Raw genomic sequence first — 19,788 nt, 5'->3', positions numbered from 1 at the left:
AACAGAAAGAAGGGAAAATATTGTTACTTTGGCCCAACGCCTAGAAACTATGTGTGCAAGGTCATGATCAGCCTATTGCGCCCTGAGAGCAGAGACACCTAGTTTGGGCATGAGTATAAAGGCACCCCTTCAGAGGTTCTGACAGACTTGTACTTTGAGAATTAAGTTGGTTGTAACCTCTCCGGCCGTGATAATAAAGACATGCTAATTTAGCTTTGACTTGGAGTCCTTAGTAGTAACTTCCACGACATAAGCCAAATCACAAAAAAAAGTGTCTGGATCCTTCTATAACATGTAATTTACATAAAAACAAGAGATTTACTTCAGAAATAGGAAAATTCTCCTTTAACACCTGAGTCCTAAACTGCCCTCCCAGCACGAGGGAATAAAGATGCAAGGAATTTTCCAGGTTATTCCAAACAAGAGGGGGGAAGGGCAGTAAAACTAAAGGAGGATTTTACCAAAATTGGTCAAGACAAGAGGGACCTCCATTATTCTAATCTGAATAACTCGGACGAAACAAATTAAGAGAACATCTTGTTTATGACACAGCTAACACCAATGGCAAAATATCGCCCTGCTGCAATTCGTCAACTATTTATTCGAACAGGTTTGATTTGGCCGTCTTTTGGCATCCGAAAATAGGCTGTTGATCAATATAAATTGTTATTCGCGCATGGCCACTGACAGGTCTGTGGGTTCGTTGTGTCAATGAATGAATGCATTTTTCACTGCCAGTTTTTTACGTTTGAAATGCATCAGTGCAGCAATGTATCAACTTAGCCAATGTGATCACATCACACCAGAGCTACATGTTGCTCTCGCCATTCAAACTTCCCCGCTAGTTCATTACCACAGTTGTAGTCTATTTCATAGCCTTTCAGCAAGAAAGAGGACCGATTGATGCTTCTCTCCCTGAAAAGGCCTAGGCTTATTCTTTTTTTTTTATTGCTCAAAATAAGTTTAAACTACACTGAACAAAAATATAAAGACAACATGTAAAGTGTTTCATGAGCTGAAATAAATGATCCCAGACATTTTTCATATGCACAAAAAGCTTATTTCTCTCACATTTTGTTACTGAGCATTTCTCCTTCGCCAAGATCATCTATCCACCTGACAGGTGTGGCATATCAAGAAGCTGATTAAACAGTATGATCATTACACAGGTGCACATTGTGCTGGGGACAATAAAAGGCCACTCCAAAATGTGGAGTTTTGTCACTGTCACGCCCTGACCTTAGATATCTCTGTTTTCTATATATTTTGGTTAGGTCATGGAGTGACTAGGGTAGGTACTCTAGGGTTTTTTGTATGTCTAGGGTTTTCGTATGTCTAGGGGTTTTGTATGTCTATGTTGGCCTGATATGGTTGCCAATCAGAGACAGCCGTTTATCGTTGTCTCTGATTGGGGATCATATTTAGGCAGCCCTTTTTTCCACTTTCTGGTGTGGGATCTTGTCTACAGTTAGGTGCCTGTATGCACACTAGTAGCTTCACGGTTAGTTTGATTGTTTGTTGTTTTGTTGAGTTTCAGTTCATAAAAAATATGTGGAACTCTATTCACGCTGCGCCTTGGTCTCACTCATACGACGAGCGTGACAGAAGATCCCACCACAAATGGACCAAGCAGTGTGTACAGGAGGAGTGGACTTGGGAGGAGATCCTGAACACAGGCTGGGGAGTATCGCCGTCCGAGGGAGGAAATTGAGGCAGCGAAAGCGGAACGGCGACGTTCCGAGGAGTATTACCAACGAGGCAAGCACGAGAGCCCCAAAATATTTTTTTGGGGTGGGCACACGGGGAGATTGGCGGAGGTAGGGTTTAGACCTGAGCCAACTCCTCGTGCTCACCGTGGGGAGCTTGTGACTGGTCAGGCACCATGTTATGCAGTGATGCGCACGGTGTCTCCAGTGTGCATTCATAGCCAGGTGCGCTCTATTCCAGCACCCCGCATTTGCCGTGCTAGAGTGGGCATCCAGCCAGGACGGGTTGCGCCTGCTCAGCACTCCTGGTCTCCAGTACACCTCTTCGGACCAGGATATCCTGCGCCGGCTCTACGTACTGTATCGCCAGTACAACTTCACAGCCCAGCGCGTCCTGTGCCAGCGCCCCGCATGCATCGAGCTAAAGTGAGCATCCAGCTAGGACGCATTGTGCCAGCTCTACGCTCCAAGTCTCCAGTGCGCCTCCACAGTCCAGTACGTCCTGTGCCTCCTCTCTGCACTCACCCTGAGGTGCGTGTCATCAGCCCGGTGCCACCTGTACCGGTCCCACGCATCAGGTCTCCAGTGCGCATCCACAGTCCAGTACGTCCTGTGCCTCTTCCCAGCACTCGCCCTGAGATGCGTGTCATCAGCCCGTGCCACCTGTACCGGTCCCACGCATCAGACCTCCAGTGCGCCTCCACAGTCCAGAGCTTCCGGCGACAGTTCTCAGTCCAGAGCTTCCGGTGACAGTTCCCAGTCCAGAGCTTCCGGCGCAGTCACAGTCACACAACGCGACAGATTTCTGAAGTTTTGAGGGAGCGTGCAATTGGCATGCTGACTGCAGGAATAGCCACTGGAGCTGTTGAAATATAATTAAATGTTCATTTCGCTACCATAAGCCACCTCCAACGTTGTTTTAGAAAATTTGGCCAGTCCAGAACCTCCACAGCTGATGAAACTGGGTTTGCACAACCAAAGAATTTCTGCACAAACTGTGATAAACCATCTCAGGGAAGCTCATCTGTGTGCTAGTCGTCCTCACCAGGGTCTTAACCATATTGCAGTTCGGTGTCGCAACCAACTTCAGTGGGCAAATTCTCACCTTCGATGGCCACTGGCATGCTGGAGAAGTGAGCTCTTCGCGGATGAATCCCGGTTGCAACTGTAATGGCAGGCATAAACAGGCATAAACTACGGACCACGAACACAATTGCGTTTTATTGATGGCAATTTGAATGCACAGAGATACCGTGCCGAGATCCTGAGGCTCATTGCCGCGCCATTCACCCGCCGCCATAACCTCATCTAGGCTCCCGAGTGGCGCAGCAGTCTAAGGCACTGCATCTCAGTGCTAGAGGTGTCACTACATACCCTGGTTCGATTCCAGGCTGTATCACAACCGGCTGTGATTGTGAGTCCCATAGGGCGGTGCACAATTGGCCAAGCGTCGTCCGGGTTAGGGTTTGGCCAGGGTAGGCCGTCATTGTAAATAAGAATTTGTTCTTAACTGACTTGCCTAGTTAAATAAAGGTTAAATAAGAAGTTCCTGCATGATAATGCATGGCCCCATGTCGCAAGAATCTGTACACAAATCCTGGAAGCTAAAAATGTCACAGTTCCTCCATGGCCTGCATACTCACCAGACAAGGCACTACAGAGGGTAGTGTGTAGCGCCCAGTACATCACTGGAGCCAAGCTTCCTGCCATCCAGGACCTCTATACCGGGCGGTGTCAGAGGAAGGTCCTAAAAATTGTCAAAGACTTCAGCCACCGTAGTCATAGACTGTTCTCTCTGCTACTGCACGGCAAGCGGTACCGGAGCGCCAAGTCTAGGTCCAAGAGGCTTCTAATCAGCTTCTACCCCCAAGCCATAAGACTCCTGAAAATCTAATCAAATGGCCACCCAGACTATTTGCATTCAAAATGGCCACCTCCCCCCCTTTACGCTGCTGATACTCTCTGTTGTTATTATCTATGCATAGTCACTTTAATAACTCTACCTAAACTCAACAAAAAGAGAAACTTGATCTCACAGTCAACTGCGTTTATTTTCAGCAAACTTAACGTGTAAATATTTATATGAACATAAGATTCAACAACTGAGACATAAACTGAACAAGTTCCACAGACATGTGACTAACAGAAATGGAATAACGTGTCCCTGAACAAAAGGGGGGTCAAAATCAAAAGTAACAGTCAGTAACTCCAGAGTACTGGTCTCGGTGTAACGCTCATTCCTTCTATGATAAACGCGAATCTGACCATCACCCCTGGTGAGACAAAACCGCGAGTCATCAGTGAAGAGCACTTTTTTCCAGTCCTGTCTGGTCCAGCGACGGTGGGTTTGTGCCCATAGACAACGTTGTTGCCGGTGATTTCTGGTGAGGACCTGTCTTACAACAGACCTACAAGCCCTTAGTCCAGCCTCTCTCAGCCTATTGCAGACTGTCCGAGCACTGATGGAGAGATTGTGCGTTCCTGTTGTAAGCCGGGCAGTTGTTGTTGCCATCCTGTACCTGTCCTGCAGGTGTGATGTTCAGATGTACCAATCCTGTGCAGGTGTTGTTACACATGGTCTGCCACTGCGAGGATGATCAGCTGTCCGTCCTGTCTCACTGTAGCACTGTCTTAGGTGTCTCACAGTTCGGACATTGCAATTTATTGCCCTGGCCACATCTGCAGTCCTCATGCCTCCTTGCAGCATGCCTAAGGCACATTCATGCAGATGAGCAGGGACCCTGGGCATCTTTCTTTTGGTGTTTTTCAGAGTCAGTAGAAAGGTCTTTTTAGTGTCCTAAGATTTCATAACTGTGACCTTAAGCCAAATTTCTTCAGCCTCCTGAAGTTGAAGAGGCGCTGTTGCGCTGTCATTTAGTTCCGTTACCTTTGCCTTCTTGGGTACAGGAACAATGGTGGCCATCTTGAAGCATGTGGGGACAGCAGACTGGGATAGGGCGAGATTGAATATGTCCGTAAACACATCAGCCAGCTGGTCTGTGCATGCTTTGAGGATGCAGCTAGGGATGTCATCTGAGCCGGCAGCCTTGCGAGGGTTAACACATTTAAATGTCTTACACATGTTGGCCACGGAGAAGGAGAGCACACAGTCCTTGGTAGTGGGCCGCGTCGGTGTCACTGTATTATCCTCAAAGCGGGCAAAGAAGGTTAAGTTTGTCTGGAAGCAAGACGTCGGTGTCCGTGACGTGGCTGGTTTTCTTTTTGTAGTCTGTGATCGTCTGTAGACTCTGCCACATACGTCGAGTGTCTGAGCCGTTGAATTGCGACTCCACTTTGTCTCTACACTGACATTTCGATTGTTTGATTGCCTTGCGGAGGGAATAACTACACTGTTTGTATTCGGCCGTAATCTCAGTCACCTTTCCATGGTTAAATGCGGTGGTTCGCACTTTCAGTTTTGCGCGTATGCTGCCATCCATCCACGGTTTCTGGTTAGGGTAGGTTTTAATGGTCACAGTGGATACAACATCTCCTATGCACTTCCTTATAAACTCACTCACCAAATCAGCGTATACGTCGATATTATTCTTCGAGGTTACCCGGAACATGTAACAGTCCGCGTAATCAAATCTTGAAGGGTGGATTCAGATTGTTCAGACCAGCTTTGAACTCTGGAGCAGTGGAAACACGTTCTCTGGAGTGATAAATCACGCTTCACCATTTGGCAGTCCGACGGCACAAATCTGGATTTGGTGGATGCCAGGAGAAAGCTACCTGCCCCGATGCATAGCGCCAACTGTAAAGTTTGGTGGAGTAGAAATAATGGTCTGTGGCTGTTTTTCATGGTTCAGGCTAGGCCCCTTATTTCCACGAAGGGAACAAGAAAATGTTCATCCAGAAGCGGCGCTCCTTGTTGCCGGGGATTTTAATGCAGGCAAACTGAAATCAGTTTTACCAAATTTCTACCAGCATGTTATAAGAGCAACCAGAGGGAGAAAAAAACTCTAGACCACCTTTACTCCACACACAGAAAAGCATACAAAACTCTCCCTCACCCTCCATTTGGCTGACCATATCTCTATCCTCCTGATTCTTGCATATAAGCAAAAACTAAAGCAGGAAGTACCAGTGACGGAAGTGGTCAGACGACGCAGATGCTAAGCTACAGGACTGTTTTGCAAGCACAAACTGGAATATGTTCACGGGATTCTTCCGATGGCATTGAGGAGTACACCACATCAGTCACTGGCTTCATAAATAAGTACATTGATGCATCCCAACAGGGAACGTACGTGAAGTCTGAAGTTCAAATACACCTTAGCCAAATACATTTAAACTCAGTTTTTCACAATTCCTGACATTTAATCCTAGTAAAAATTCCCTGTCATAGGTCAGATAAGATCACCACTTTATTTTAAGAATGTGAAATGTCAGAATAATAGTAGAGAGAATGATTAATTTCTTTCATCACATTCCCAGTGGGTCAGACGTTTACATACACTCAATTAGTATTTGGTAGCATTGCTTTTAAATGGTTTAACTTGGGTCACTTTGGAAGTATGCTTGGGGTCATTGTCCATTTGGAAGACCCATTTGCGACCAAGCTTGAACTTCCTGACTGATGTCTTGAGATGTTGCTTCAACATATCCACATAATTTTCCTCCCTCATTATGCCATCTATTTTGTGAAGTGCACCAGTACCTCCTGCAGCAAAGCACCCCCACAACATAATGCTGCCACCCCCGTGCTTCACGGTTGGGATGGTGTTCTTTGGCTTGCAAGCCTCCCCCTTTTTCCTCCAAACATAACAATGGTCATTATGGCCAAACAGTTAAAACATTTTCATCAGACCAGAGGACATTTCTCCAAAAAGTACAATCTTTGTCCCGATTGTGCAGTTGCAAACCGTAGTCTGGCTTTTTTATGGTGGTTTTGGAGCAGTGGCCTCTCCTTGCTGAGCGGCCTTTCAGATTATGTCACTATAGGACTCGTTTTACTGTGGATATAGATACTTTTGTACCTGTTTCCTCCAGCATCTTCACAAGGTTCTTTGCTGTTGTTTTGGGATTGATTTGCACTTTTCGCACCAAAGTACGTTCATCTCAAGGAGACAGAACACGTCTCCTTCCTGAGCGGTATGATGGCTGCGTGGCCCCATGGTGTTAATACTTGCGTACTATTTTTTTGTAGAGATGAACGTGGTACCTTCAGGCGTTTGGAAATTGCTCCCAAGGATGAACCAGACTTGCGGAGGTCTACAATTATTTTTCTGAGGTCTTGGCTGATTTCTTTTGATTTTCCCATGATGTCAAGCAAAGAGGCACTGAGTTTGAAGGTAGGCCTTGAAATACATCCACAGGTACACCTAAAATTGACACAAATTATGTCAATTATCCTATCAGAAGCTTCTAAAGCCATGACATTTTCTGGAATTTTCCAAGCTGTTTAAAGGCACAGTAAACTTAGTGTATGTAAACCTCTGACCCACTGGAATTGTGATACAGTGAATAAGTGAAATAATCTGTCCGTAAACAATTGTTGGAAAAATGACTTGTGTCATGCACAAAATAGATGTCGTAACCAACTTGTCAAAACAATAGTTTGTTAACCAGAAATTTGTGGAGTGGTTGAAAAACAAGTTTTAATGACTCCAACCTATGTGCATGTAAACTTCCGACTTCAACTGTACATACTCCCACCAGAAGCCATGGATTACAGGCAACATCCTCACTGAGCTAAAGGGTAGAGCTGCCGCTTTCAAGGAGCGGGACACTCACCCAGACACTTATAAGAAATCCTGCAATGCCCTACAACAAACCATCAAAGAGGCAAAGGGTCAAGACAGGATTAAGATTTAATCATACCACACAGGCTCCGACACTCGTCGGATGTGGCAGGATTTGCAAACTATTATGGACTGCAAAGGGATCCACAGCCGCGAGCGAGCTGCCCAGTGACATGAACCTACCAGACGAGCTAAATTACTTTTATGCTCGCTTCAAGCAACACTGAAGCATCCATGAGAGCATCAGCTGTTCCGGATGACTGTGTGCTCACGCTCTCCTTAGCCGATGTGAGTAAGACCTTTAAATAGGGCAACATTCACAAGGCCACAGGGGCAGAGGGATTACCTGAACATGTACTCCGAGCATGCGCTGTCCAACTGGCAAGTGTCTTCACTGACATTTTCAACCTCTTCCTGACCGAGTCTGTAATACCAACCAGCAGACCACCATAGTCTCTGTGCCAAAAACTCCAAGGTAACCTGCCTAAATGACTAAATGTACCCATGAAATGCTTTGAAATGCTTGTCATGGCTCACATCAACACCATTATCCCACAAACCCTAGACCCACTCCAATTTGCATACCAGCCCAACAGATCCAAAGATGATGCAATCTCAATTGCACTCCACACTACCCTTTCCCAGCTGGACAAAAGAACACCTACGTGAGAATGGTATTCAATGACTACAGCTCAGCATTCAACACCATAGTGCCCTCAAAGCTCATCACTAAGCTAAAGACCCTGGAGGAACACCTACGTGAGAATGGTATTCAATGACTACAGCTCAGCATTCAACACCATAGCGCCCTCAAAGCTCATCACTAAGCTAAAGACCCTGGAACTAAACACCTCCCTCTGCAACTGGATTCTGGACTTCCTGACGGCCGCCCCCAGGTGGTGACGGTAGGTAACAACACACCTGCCACGCTGATCCTCAACACGGGGGCCACTCAGGGGTGCGTGCTCAGTCCCTTTCTGTACTCGCTGATCAATCAATCAATCAATCAAATGTATTTAATAAAGCCCTTCTTACATCAGATGATGTCACAAAGTTCTGTACAGAAACCCAGCCTAAAACCCCAAACAGCAAGCAATGCAGGTGTAGAAGCACAGTGGCTAGGAAAAACTCCCTAGAAAGGCCAGAACCTAGGAAGAAACCAAGAGAGGAACCAGGCTATGAGGGGTGGCCAGTCCTCTTCTGGCTGTGCCGGGTTATAACAGAACATGGCCAAGAGGTTCAAATGTTCATAGATGACTAGCAGGGTAAAATAATAGTAATCACAGTGGTTGTAGAGGGTGCAAAAGGTCAGCACCTCAGAAGTAAATGTCAGTTGGCTTTTCATAGCTGATCATTCAGAGTATCTCTACCGCTCCTGCTGTCTCCAGAGAATTGAAAACAGCAGGTTTGGGACAAGGTAGCACATCCGGTGAACAGGTCAGGGTTCCATGGCTGCAGGCAGAACAGTTGAAACTGGAGCAGCAGCACGACCACTTGGACTGGGGAGGGGACAGCAAGGAGTCATCAGGTCATCAGGTAGTCCTGAGGCATGGTCCTAGGGCTCAGGTCCTTCTCCGAGAGAGAGAGAGTTGTGCTTTCATGGCCAAGCACAACTCCAACACAATCATTAAGTTTGCCAACGACACAACAGTGGTAGGCCTGATCACCCGACAACGATGATACAGCCTATAAGGAGGTGGTCAGAGACCTGGCAGTGTGGTGCCAGGATAACAACCTCTCCCTCAACGTGATCAAGAAAAAGGAGATGATTGTGGACTACAGAAAAAGGAGGACCGAGCACACCCTTATTCTCATTGACGGGGCTGTAGTGGAGCAGGTTGAGAGCTTCAAGTTCCTTGGTGTCCACATCACCAAACAACTATCATGGTCCAAACTCCCCCTCAGGAGACTGAAGATATTTGTCATGGGTCCTCAGATCCTCAAAAAGTTCTACAGCTGCACCATCGAGAGCATCTTGACTTGTTGCATCACCGCCCGGAATGACAACTGCTCGGCCTCCAACCGCAAGGCACTACAGAGGGTAGTGCGTAAGACCCAGTACGTCAATGGGGCCAAGCTTCCTGCCATCCAGGATCTCTATACCAGGCGGTATCACATTGACAAAGACTCCAGCCACCCTAGTCATAGACTGTTCTCTCTGCTACCGTACGGCAAGCGGTACCGGAGCGCCAAGTCTAGGTCCAAAAGGCTTCTTAACAGCTTCTACCACCAAGCCATATGACTCCTGAACAGCTAATCAAATGGCTACCCAGACTATTTGCATTGTCCCCCCACCACCGCTGCTGCTATTCTCTGTTTATTATCTATGCATAGTCACTTTACATCTACCCCCTTGTAGATGTACCTCAATTAACTTGACTAACCTGTGCCCCCACACATTGACTCTGTACTGGTAGCCCATGTACATAGCCTCGCTACTGTTATTTTATTGTTGCTCTTTAAAAAAAAAAATTAAAAATCACTTCAGTTTATTTTAGTAAATACTTTAACACTTATTTTTCTTAAAACTGCATTGTTGGTTAAGGGCTTGTAAGTAAGTAATTCACTGTAAGGTGACCTGCTGTATTCTCCGCATGTGACAAATAAAATGTTATTTTGTTACCCTAACTAATGGAAAACTGGACACTCAAACATCAGGGGGACATTACAGGTAACATTACAAAAACATTCTCTTTCCCTAGAATTGTTAGCTGGGTAGTCTGGTTGGAAAGTTTCAAAGTGGGCACACTTTCCTATAGGATATCACTCTTCCAACTAGTCTGTTGTTTTTGACAATTGACGACCATCCACTTGCTGCGTAAACCCACTTGGGTCAAGCTGCCACAGTAGGGTACTGCAATTTTAACCCTAAATGTTTTTGTTTAATTTGTTTATTTTTATCAGGGAGTCATACTGGGACCAAGGTCTTTCACAAACAGCCCTGAATTACATGAATTACTGAAAATACACACATCAAAATATAAACACAAAATGCAAGCATAAAGAAAAACATGGTCATAAAACAAAGACATTTATCAGTAATAAGGTCCTCAATCAGCTTTCTATCAGTTGCCCAAGAGGCACCAGGTCATCAAATGTAAGAACATTTTGAAGATTGTTCCACAAATAAGGTGCAAGAAAACTAAAACCTTATTTACCTAACTCAGTAGAAACCAAAGGAATTTCCAGAGTTAGCCATCCCTAAGTGGTAACTCGTGTCTAAAGTTTGATGTTAGGTGCAGTGGGACTTTTTTTAATGCGACATCAAAGAGGGCGTTCATTAAGATGTTTAGGAAAGCCTTTGAAATCCTAGTTAGTGATCAACATTATCGAAAACCTTTGACAGGTCAATGACGAGGGCAGCACTATGTTGCCTTTTATCCATTCAGTGAACCACATCATTAATAACTAAAGGATGCAACAGAGATAGTGGCATGACCTGGTCTAAAACCAGACAGATGTACATGTATAATACATTTCAATGATAAGAAATGTAATATTTCGGGATAAACGTTTTTATTATATTATAGAAGTAACACTATACCGCTGCTTTCAGTTAAACATTTAACACGGAATCACTTGGTGAGTAGCCTACTATACCATTTACGCGCACGATTTTGGCATGCACTACCCAAAATGACACAGGCTTATAACATGTGGAATTGAGTGATAGTTGAGTAACTCACACGTGTTTATAATAGATGAGCCAAACCTGATCTTTCTCGGATTTTCTTGTTTCCCTTCTCCCTCTGCCTCCTTCATGCTCTTTATCCGTGTCGTTCATTACAAACTCTATCCCCTCTCTGCCCTTCTCCGGCAAGCGGCTAAAATAATTCTCGAATAGGTCCGACGTCAATATAGAAACAGCTAAAACCCCATTTTGAAGTTGAGGTTCACTGTTGGATGTGCACTGCAGACAGAGCGATGTAAAACTATTTGGAGTAGCTGCCTCCGGCTGCGCTGCGTTCTGCCCACAACCAGTCACAAGGATCTATCTCAAGAAGTGTACATAGCTCGCTGGTGCTGTGAATAGATATACCTATACCCGAGCCCATCTGCCAGGAAGATGTACAGTATGTTCGAGGCACGGTGTAGAAATGGTAGGGCCTATGGGAGGAGGCCAAAGGGTTAAGCTACTTGGGAAGGGAGGGCATGCAGGAAAGAATGTCCAGTGTCCGGGCTCCGGGGCGTTTTGAGTGCATTGCCTCGCTGATTCTGTTTTTCCTATCTTTGGAACAACAGTCATAAACAAATAAACCTTTGTTTAACATTGTTTGTGGTGTTCAATCATGGCGCAACAATTTTCTAGGGAAGTCCTGGGATATACCTCGGGACAGTATGTAACAGTGTGTCGCCAACGTCACCCAGCATAAAAGCAACAATTCATGTCATTTTGGGATGTTTGATTGCGTTTTCTCATAGGTCAACTGACAAACTAGGCTACCTAGTTTTGAATGACATTAGGCTACCCATCATGTCCAGAAAGCATCAATTGAATCCAGCATCATACATTAATAAATTATAAGGTGTGACTTATTTGGATGAATCCTTTAGACTGTTGCCATTTGAATTTGGCCAATGTATTAAACACATATTTAATTATAATTCGGTTTATAGGATATTTGAAAACTAATCTGCAAACTGTAGTGTTCTGTAGAGCTTAGACCGACATTGGAGGGAAGACAACTTTTTTCTCACACCAACACATCAATGTTAATTGATTTTAGAAGGGATTTGGCAAACTGGAATCATGAATCAGCATTGAAACTGCAGTAGGCCTCCAACTGGGCACAAGCTGGTTGAATCAACATTGTTTCAATGTAATTTGTCAACTTATTGTGACGTGGAATCTACTTGGAAATTAAACTGGATTTGAAAAAAGTAGTCAACCCTTTGGAATTACTTCGTTTTGAGGGTGGAATTTCAACCAAAAGATTATGCCGTTGTTGTAACCAGTGGCGACCCATCATTCTGGGCAGGTGGGGCTTTTGCCTGTTTTGTATGTTATTTTGGCATTAATACGTGTCACATATCAGTTTGCAAACAATGTAAAGAAATATATATAATTGAGTTATTAAAGCCGCATACAAACATGGTCTCTTTTTTTGCTTTCTTGAGTAAGGCAGCTCCAAAATGCAGGTGTTTCAGCCAAGCTCAGTGCTTTCTGTGGTGGTGGGGCAGCCAGCAGAAAATACGAAGCGTAAGGGTTGGTCATGTTCTCTAGTTGCGCCATGATTGGCTCAGTGTTCTGTCACTCATGGGGGACACTACGTCACTGCAAAATCTACTGGGAGAACTCGGAGATTCAAGCCCCTTGGGTGCTGCCATAGATTTACATTAGATGTGCCCATCCAAGAAGGCTCAAGGTCATTGGCCACAGATAAAATGGCAAATCACGTTATATCTACCGAAGCTTTGATGGGACTGATCATGTCAACATCATACCTTCAAAATATTAGCTAGCAAGCTAGACAAGTAGTCATCATCATGAATCAAGTCGACAATCTACTGGCAAATCTTTTTCAATGCAGTAGTTGTCATATGAAGATAAATTATAGATCAAACGTATCGGTTCTCACAGTCCATTGGACAAACATTACACAACAAGTTGGAAATCGCAAATTCAATAATGAGTGGGTTGGAAGGAATCAGTGTCTATCCCCTTCCTGCTATTCAGTGGAGTGGGTGTGTGGTCCAAGTCTGGGTTTAAGGTCTCTTTTCCAAGCTTAAAAGGATAAACATTCACATAAAAGGTTCCATACATTGGCCATGCAACATGACTTCTGCTGCTTTCAAAACAACTGGAAACTCGGGACTAGGACATCTCAGACTTCAGTGAGTTCAAGACAACTGGGAACTTGTGAAAAAAATGAGCTTTGACTGGGAAAATGTGTTCCAACTAGGAATTCCAAGTCCAGAATTCTGGTCTCTTCCTAGAGCTTCGACCAGAAGATCACTGACGTCATGATTTAACCTGGTTTTTGTCATCAAAGTCTGGCATTCTCTGGATTTATGGTGCTTTCAAGTTTGATGACAAAATCGGACCACAAGAAGAACCGCCGCACCACTTTCCTGTTCAAGTGAGCACAGAACAACAAGGTGAGTCCAAAAATGTCTTGTATGTTGCTGCATAATGATGTAATATGCCAGGGAGATATGTATACTGTAGCTAAGAAAGTAATACTAAGTGTGTGTTGTGTAGTAGCCCATGTGCCTCACCCTAATAATTTGGTCCCTTTCCCCTTCGTAACTTAGCCTACTGTTCTGACGTGGTGGTGCGCATGTAGCCTATAGCCTGTTTTAGAGAAATGTAATCATTGAATATTGTAAGAGCTTTCATTGCTTCAGTCTGGTTTTAGACCCCATCATAGCACTGAGACTGCACTTGTGAAAGAGGTAAATTACCTTTTAATGGCGTCAGACCGAGGCTCTGCATCTATCCCCGTGCTCCTAGACCTTAGTGCTGCTTTTGATACCATCGACCACCGCATACTTTTGGAGAGATTGGAAACCCAAAATTGGTCTACATGGACAAGTTCTGGCCTGGTTTAGATCGTATCTGTCGGAAAGATATCAGTTAGTCTCTGTGAATGATTTGTCCTCTGATGAATCAACAGTAAATTTCAGTGTTCCTCAAGGTTCCGTTTTAGGACCACTATTGTTTTCACTATATATTTGACCTCTTGGGGATGTCAATCGAAAACATAATGTTAACTTTCACTGCTATGCGGATGACACACAGCTGTACATTTCAATTAAACATGGTGAAGCCCCAAAATTGCCCTCGTTGGAAGCCTGTGTTTCAGACATACAGAAGTGGATGGCTGCAAATGTTCTACTTTTAAACTCGGACAAAACAGAGATGCTTGTTCTAGGTCCCAAGAAACAAAGAGATCTTCTGGTGAATCTGACAATTATTCTTAATGGTTGTACAGTCGTCTCAAATACAACTGTGAAGGACCTCGGCGTTACTCTGGACCCTGATCTCTCTTTTGACGAACATATCAAGACTGTTTAAAGGACAGCTTTTTCCCATTTACGTAACATTGCAAAAATCAGAAATGTTCTGTCCAAAAATGATGCAGAAAAATTAATCCATGCTTGTGTTACTTCTAGGTGAGACTACTGCAATGTTCTACTTTCTGGCTACCCGGATAAAGCACCAAATTAACTTCAGTTAGTGCTAAATACGGCCGCTAGAATCCTGACCAGAACTTTACATTTGATCATATTACTCTAGTGCTGGCCTCCCTAAACTGGCTTCCTGTTAAGGCAAGGGCTGATTTCAAGGTTTTACTGCTGACCTACAACGCACTACATGGGCTTGCTCCTACCTATCTTTCCGATTTTGTCCTGCCGTACATACAGTGGGGCAAAAAAGTATTTAGTCAGCCACCAATTGTGCAAGTTCTCCCACTTAAAAATATGAGAGAGGCCTGTACTTTTCATCATAGGTACAATTCAACAATGACAGACAAAATGAGAAAAAAAAATCCAGAAAATCACACTGTAGGATTTTTTATGAATTTATTAGCAAATTATGGTGGAAAATAAGTATTTGGTCACCTACAAACAAGCAAGATTTCTGGCTCTCACATACCTGTAACTTCTTCTTTAAGAGGCTCCTCTGTCCTCCACTCGTTATCTGTATTAATGGCACCTGTTTGAACTTGTTATCAGTATAAAAGACACCTGTCCACAACCTCAAACAGTCACACTCCAAACTCCACTAGGGCCAAAACCAAAGAGCTGCCAAAGGACACCAGAAACAAAATTGTAGACCTGCACCAGGCTGGGAAGACTGAATCTGCAATAGGTAAGCAGCTTGATTTGAAGAAATCAACTGTGGGAGCAATTATTAGGAAATGGAGAACATACAAGACCACTGATAATCTCCCTCGATCTGGGGCTCCACGCAAGATCTCACCCCGTGGGGTCAAAATGATCACAAGAACGGTGAGCAAAAATCCCAGAACCACACGGGGGGACCTAGTGAATGACCTGCAGAGAGCTGGGACCAAAGTAACAAAGCCTACCATCAGTAACACACTACGCCGCCAGGGACTCAAATCCTGCAGTGCCAGACGTGTCCCCCTGCTTAAGCCAGTACATGTCCAGGCCCGTCTGAAGTTTGCTAGAGAGCATTTGGATGATCCAGAAGAAGATTGGGAGAATGTCATATGGTCAGATGAAACCAAAATATAACTTTTTGGTAAAAACTCAACTCGTCGTGTTTGGAGGACAAAGAATGCTGAGTTGCATCCAAAGAACACCATACCTACTGTGAAGCATGGGGGTGGAAACATCATGCTTTTGGGGCTGTTTTTCTGCAAAGGGACCAGGAAGACTGATCCGTGTAAAGGAAAGAATGAATGGGGCCATGTATCGTGAGATTTTGAGTGAAAACCTCCTTCCATCAGCAAGGGCATTGAAGATGAAACGTGGCTGGGTCTTTCAGCATGACAATGATTCCAAACACACCTCCCGGGCAACAAAAGGAGTGGCTTCGTAAGAAACATTTCAAGGTCCTGGAGTGGCCTAGCCAGTCTCCAGATCTCAACCCCATAGAAAATCTTTGGAGGGAGTTGAAAGTCCGTGTTGCCCATCAACAGCCCCAAAACATCACTGCTCTAGAGGAGATCTGCATGGAGGAATGGGCCAAAATACCAGCAACAGTGTGTGAAAACCTTGTGAAGACTTACAGAAAACGTTTGACCTCTGTCATTGCCAACAAAGGGTATATAACAAAGTTTTGAGATAAACTTTTGTTATTTATACTTATTTTCCACCATAATTTGCAAATAAATAAGTGTACCTATGATGAACATTACAGGCCTCTCATCTTTTTAAGTGGGAGAACTTGCACAATTGGTGGCTGACTAAATACTTTTTTGCCCCACTGTATGTACGGCAGGACAAAATCGGAAAGATAGGTACCTACCTACACGTACGCTACGGTCACAAGATGCAGGCCTCCTAATTGCCCCTAGACTTTCTAAGCAAACAGCTGGAGGCAGGGCTTTCTCCTATAGAGCTCCATTTTTATGAAATGGTATGCCTACCCATGTTAGAGACGCAGACTCGGTCTCAACCTTTAAGTCTTTATTAGGTCCTATGATTGTGTGTAGTCTGGCCCAGGAGTGTGAAGGTGAACGAAAAGGCACTGGAGCAACAAACCGCCCTTGCTGTCTCTGCCTGGCCGGTTCCCCTCTCTCCACTGGGATTCTCTGCCTCTAACCCTATCACAGGGGCTGAGTCACTTGCTTACTGGTGCTCTTCCATGCCGTCCCTAGGAGGGGTGCGTCATTTGAGTTGCTTGAGTCACTGACGTGGTCTTCCTGTCTGGGTTGGCGCCCCCCCCTTGGGTTGTGCCGTGGCAGAGATCTTTGTGGGCTATACTCGGCCTTGTCTCAGGATGATAAGTTGGTGGTTGGAGATATCCCTCTAGTGGTGTGGGGGCTGTGCTTTGGCAAAGTGGGTGGGGTTATATCCGGCCTGTTTGGCCCTGCCCGGGGGTATCATCAGATGGGGCCACAGTGTCTCCTGACCCCTCCTGTCTCAGCCTCCAGTATTTATGCTGCAGTAGTTTGTGTCGGGGGGCTAGGGTCAGCCTGTTATATCTGGAGTATTTCTCCTGTCTTATCTGGTGTCCTGTGTGAATTTAAGTATGCTCTCTCTAATTCTCTTTTTCTATCTCTCTCTCGGAGGACCTGAGCCCTAGGACCATGCCTCAGGACTACATGGCATGATGACTCCTTGCTGTCCCCAGTCCACCTTGCTGCTACTCCAGTTTCAACTGTTCTGCCTGCGGCTATGGAACCCTGACCTGTTCACTGTGATTACTATTATTTGACCATACTGGTAATTTCTTAATATTTGAGCATCTTGGCCATGTTCTGTTATAATCTGCATCCAGCACAGCCAGAAGAGGACTGGCCACCCCTCATAGCCTGGTTCCTCTCTAGGTTTCTTCCTAGGTTTTGGCCTTTCTAGGGAGTTGTTCCTAGCCACTGTGCTTCTACACCTGCATTGCTTGCTGTTTGGGGTTTTTGGCAGGGTTTCTGTACAGCACTTTGATATATCAGCAGATGTAAGAAGGGCTATATAAATACATTTGATTTGTTAGAGGTCCTGGATGGCAGGAAACTTGGCCCCAGTGATGTACCCTCTGTAGTTCCTTGCAGTCGGAGGCCGAGCAGTTGCCATACCAGGCAGTGATGAAACCAGTCAGGCTCTCGATGGTGCAGCTGTAGAACTTTTTGAGGATCTGAGGACCCATGCCAAATCTTTTCAGTCTCCCGAGGGGGAATAGGCTTCGTCTTGCCCTCATCACGACTGTCTTGGTGTGTTTGGTACATGATAGTTTGTTGGTAATGTGGACACCAAGTAATTTGAAGCTCTCAACCTGCTTCACTACAGCCCTGTCAATGAGAATGGGGGCGGGCTTGGTCCTCCTTCTCATGTAGTCCACAATTATCTACTTTGTCTTGATCACGTTGAGGGTGAGGTTGTTATCCTGGCACCACACGGTCAGGTCTCTGACCTCTTCCCTATAGGCTGTCTCATCATTGTCGTGATCAGGCCTACCACTGTTGTGTCGTCGGTAAACTTAATGAGGGTGTTGGAGTCGTGCTTGGCCATGCAGTCATGGGCGAACATGGAGTACAGGAGGGGACTGAGCATGCACCCCGTGTTGAGGATCAGTGTGTGTTGTTACCTACCCTTAACACCTGGGAGCGGCCCATCAGGAAGTCCAGGATCCAGTTGCAGAGGGAGGTGTTTAGTCCCAGGGTCCTTAGCTTAGTGATGAGCTTTGAGGGCACTATGGTATTGAGCACTGAGCTGTAGTCAATGAATAGCATTTTCACGTAGGTGTTCCTTTTGTCCAGGTAGGAAAGTGCAGTGTGGAGTGCAATAGATTGCATCATCTGTTGATCTGTTGGGGCGGTATGCAAATTGGAGTGGGTTTAGAGTTTCTGGAATAATGGTGTTGATGTGAGTCATGACCAGCCTTTCAAAGCACTTCATGGCTACAGACGTGAGTGCCAAGGGTTGGTAGTCATTCAGGCAGGTTACCTTAGTGTTCTTGGGCACAGGGACTATGGTGATCTGCTTGAAACATGTTAGTATTAGACTCAGTCAGGGACAGGTTGAAAAAGTCAGTGAAGACACTTGCCAGTTGGTCAACGCATGCTCGGAGTACACGTCCTGGTAATCTGTCTGGCCATAGGGCCTTGTGAATGTTGACCTATTTAAAGGTCTTACTCACATCGGCTACGGAGAGCTTGATCACACAGTCGTCCTGAACAGCTGCTTCTCTCATGCATGCTTCAGTGTTGCTGGCCTCGAAGCGAGCATAGAAGTCATTTAGCTCATCTGTTAGGCTTGTGTCACTAGGCAGCTCGCGGCTGTACTTCCCTTTGTACAGTAGTCTGTAATAGTTTGCAAGCCCTGCCACATCCTACATGCGTTGGAGCCGGTATAGTATGATTCAATCTTAGTCCTTTATTGACGCTTTGCCAGTTTGATGGTTTGTCGGAGGGCATATCGGGATCCCTTATAAGCATCCGGGTTAGAATCCCACTCATTGAAGCGGCAGCTCTACCCTGTAATCTTTACCCTAATGTTGCCTGTAATCTATGGCTTTTGGTTGGGGCATATACGTACGATCACTATGCCAGTGACTGATGTGTAGTTCTCCTCAATACCATAGGAAGAATCCCGTAACATATTCCAGTCTGTGCTCGCAAAACAGTCCTGTAGCTTAACATCTGCGTCATCTGACCACTTCTTTTTTGGCCGAGTCACTGGTGCTTTCTGCTTTAGTTTTTGATTGTAAGCCGGAATCAGGAGGATAGAATTATGGTCATATTTGCCAAATGGAGGGCAAGGGAGAGCTTTGTTTGCGTCTCTGTGTGTGGAGTAAAGGTGGTCTAGAGTTTTTTCCCTCTGGTTGCAAATGACACAAAAAAAACTGTGATAAAACATTAAATTGTTGTATAAATACCAAATATCTGACATTGTATTCCCATTTTAACTTTGTTGTGCTTTTAAATGGTTGAAAGCACAGTGATAATACATTTAAATGACAAAGAAACCAACAATCAGACATTGCTTTTCCATTGGAATTTGGTTGTGCTTTTAGACGGTTGAAAGCACACAATTCAACAAACTTCTGGCTGTCATTTTTGAGTGGGTGAATAAAGGTTGTAATCTCATTGATCAAGGTCTCAACCAAATATTACCCACATTTCCACGTTGAAATGACGTGGGTGTGCTTAGTGGGCTAGGCCTATAGTTGTCAGGAAGTCTGTTGGCATAAAGGCAGGTCTCTA

General features: G+C 45.0%; 1 protein-coding gene across 2 annotated transcripts in view; it reads right to left on the bottom strand.

Annotated features, from left to right (window-relative positions):
* The window catches only part of LOC139420948 (transient receptor potential cation channel, subfamily M, member 4a), a 60,972-nt gene extending 49,321 nt beyond the window's left edge, over nucleotides 1-11,651 (bottom strand). The window contains exon 1 of one of the 2 annotated variants that reach the window (XM_071171378.1): nucleotides 11,166-11,651. In XM_071171378.1, coding sequence (XP_071027479.1) covers nucleotides 11,166-11,237 — 72 coding nt within the window. In that variant the 5' untranslated portion in view covers nucleotides 11,238-11,651. Of the gene's footprint in view, nucleotides 1-11,139 lie in introns of both variants that reach the window. The other variant, XM_071171379.1, reaches the window with a different exon arrangement.
* Nucleotides 11,652-19,788: the final 8,137 nt, after the last annotated feature.

This window comes from Oncorhynchus clarkii, chromosome 12, assembly GCF_045791955.1.
Source record: "Oncorhynchus clarkii lewisi isolate Uvic-CL-2024 chromosome 12, UVic_Ocla_1.0, whole genome shotgun sequence".
NCBI lineage: Eukaryota > Metazoa > Chordata > Actinopteri > Salmoniformes > Salmonidae > Oncorhynchus > Oncorhynchus clarkii.
The sequence above is the reverse complement of the archived record's forward strand: the minus strand, read 5'-3'. Positions and strand labels throughout refer to the sequence as shown.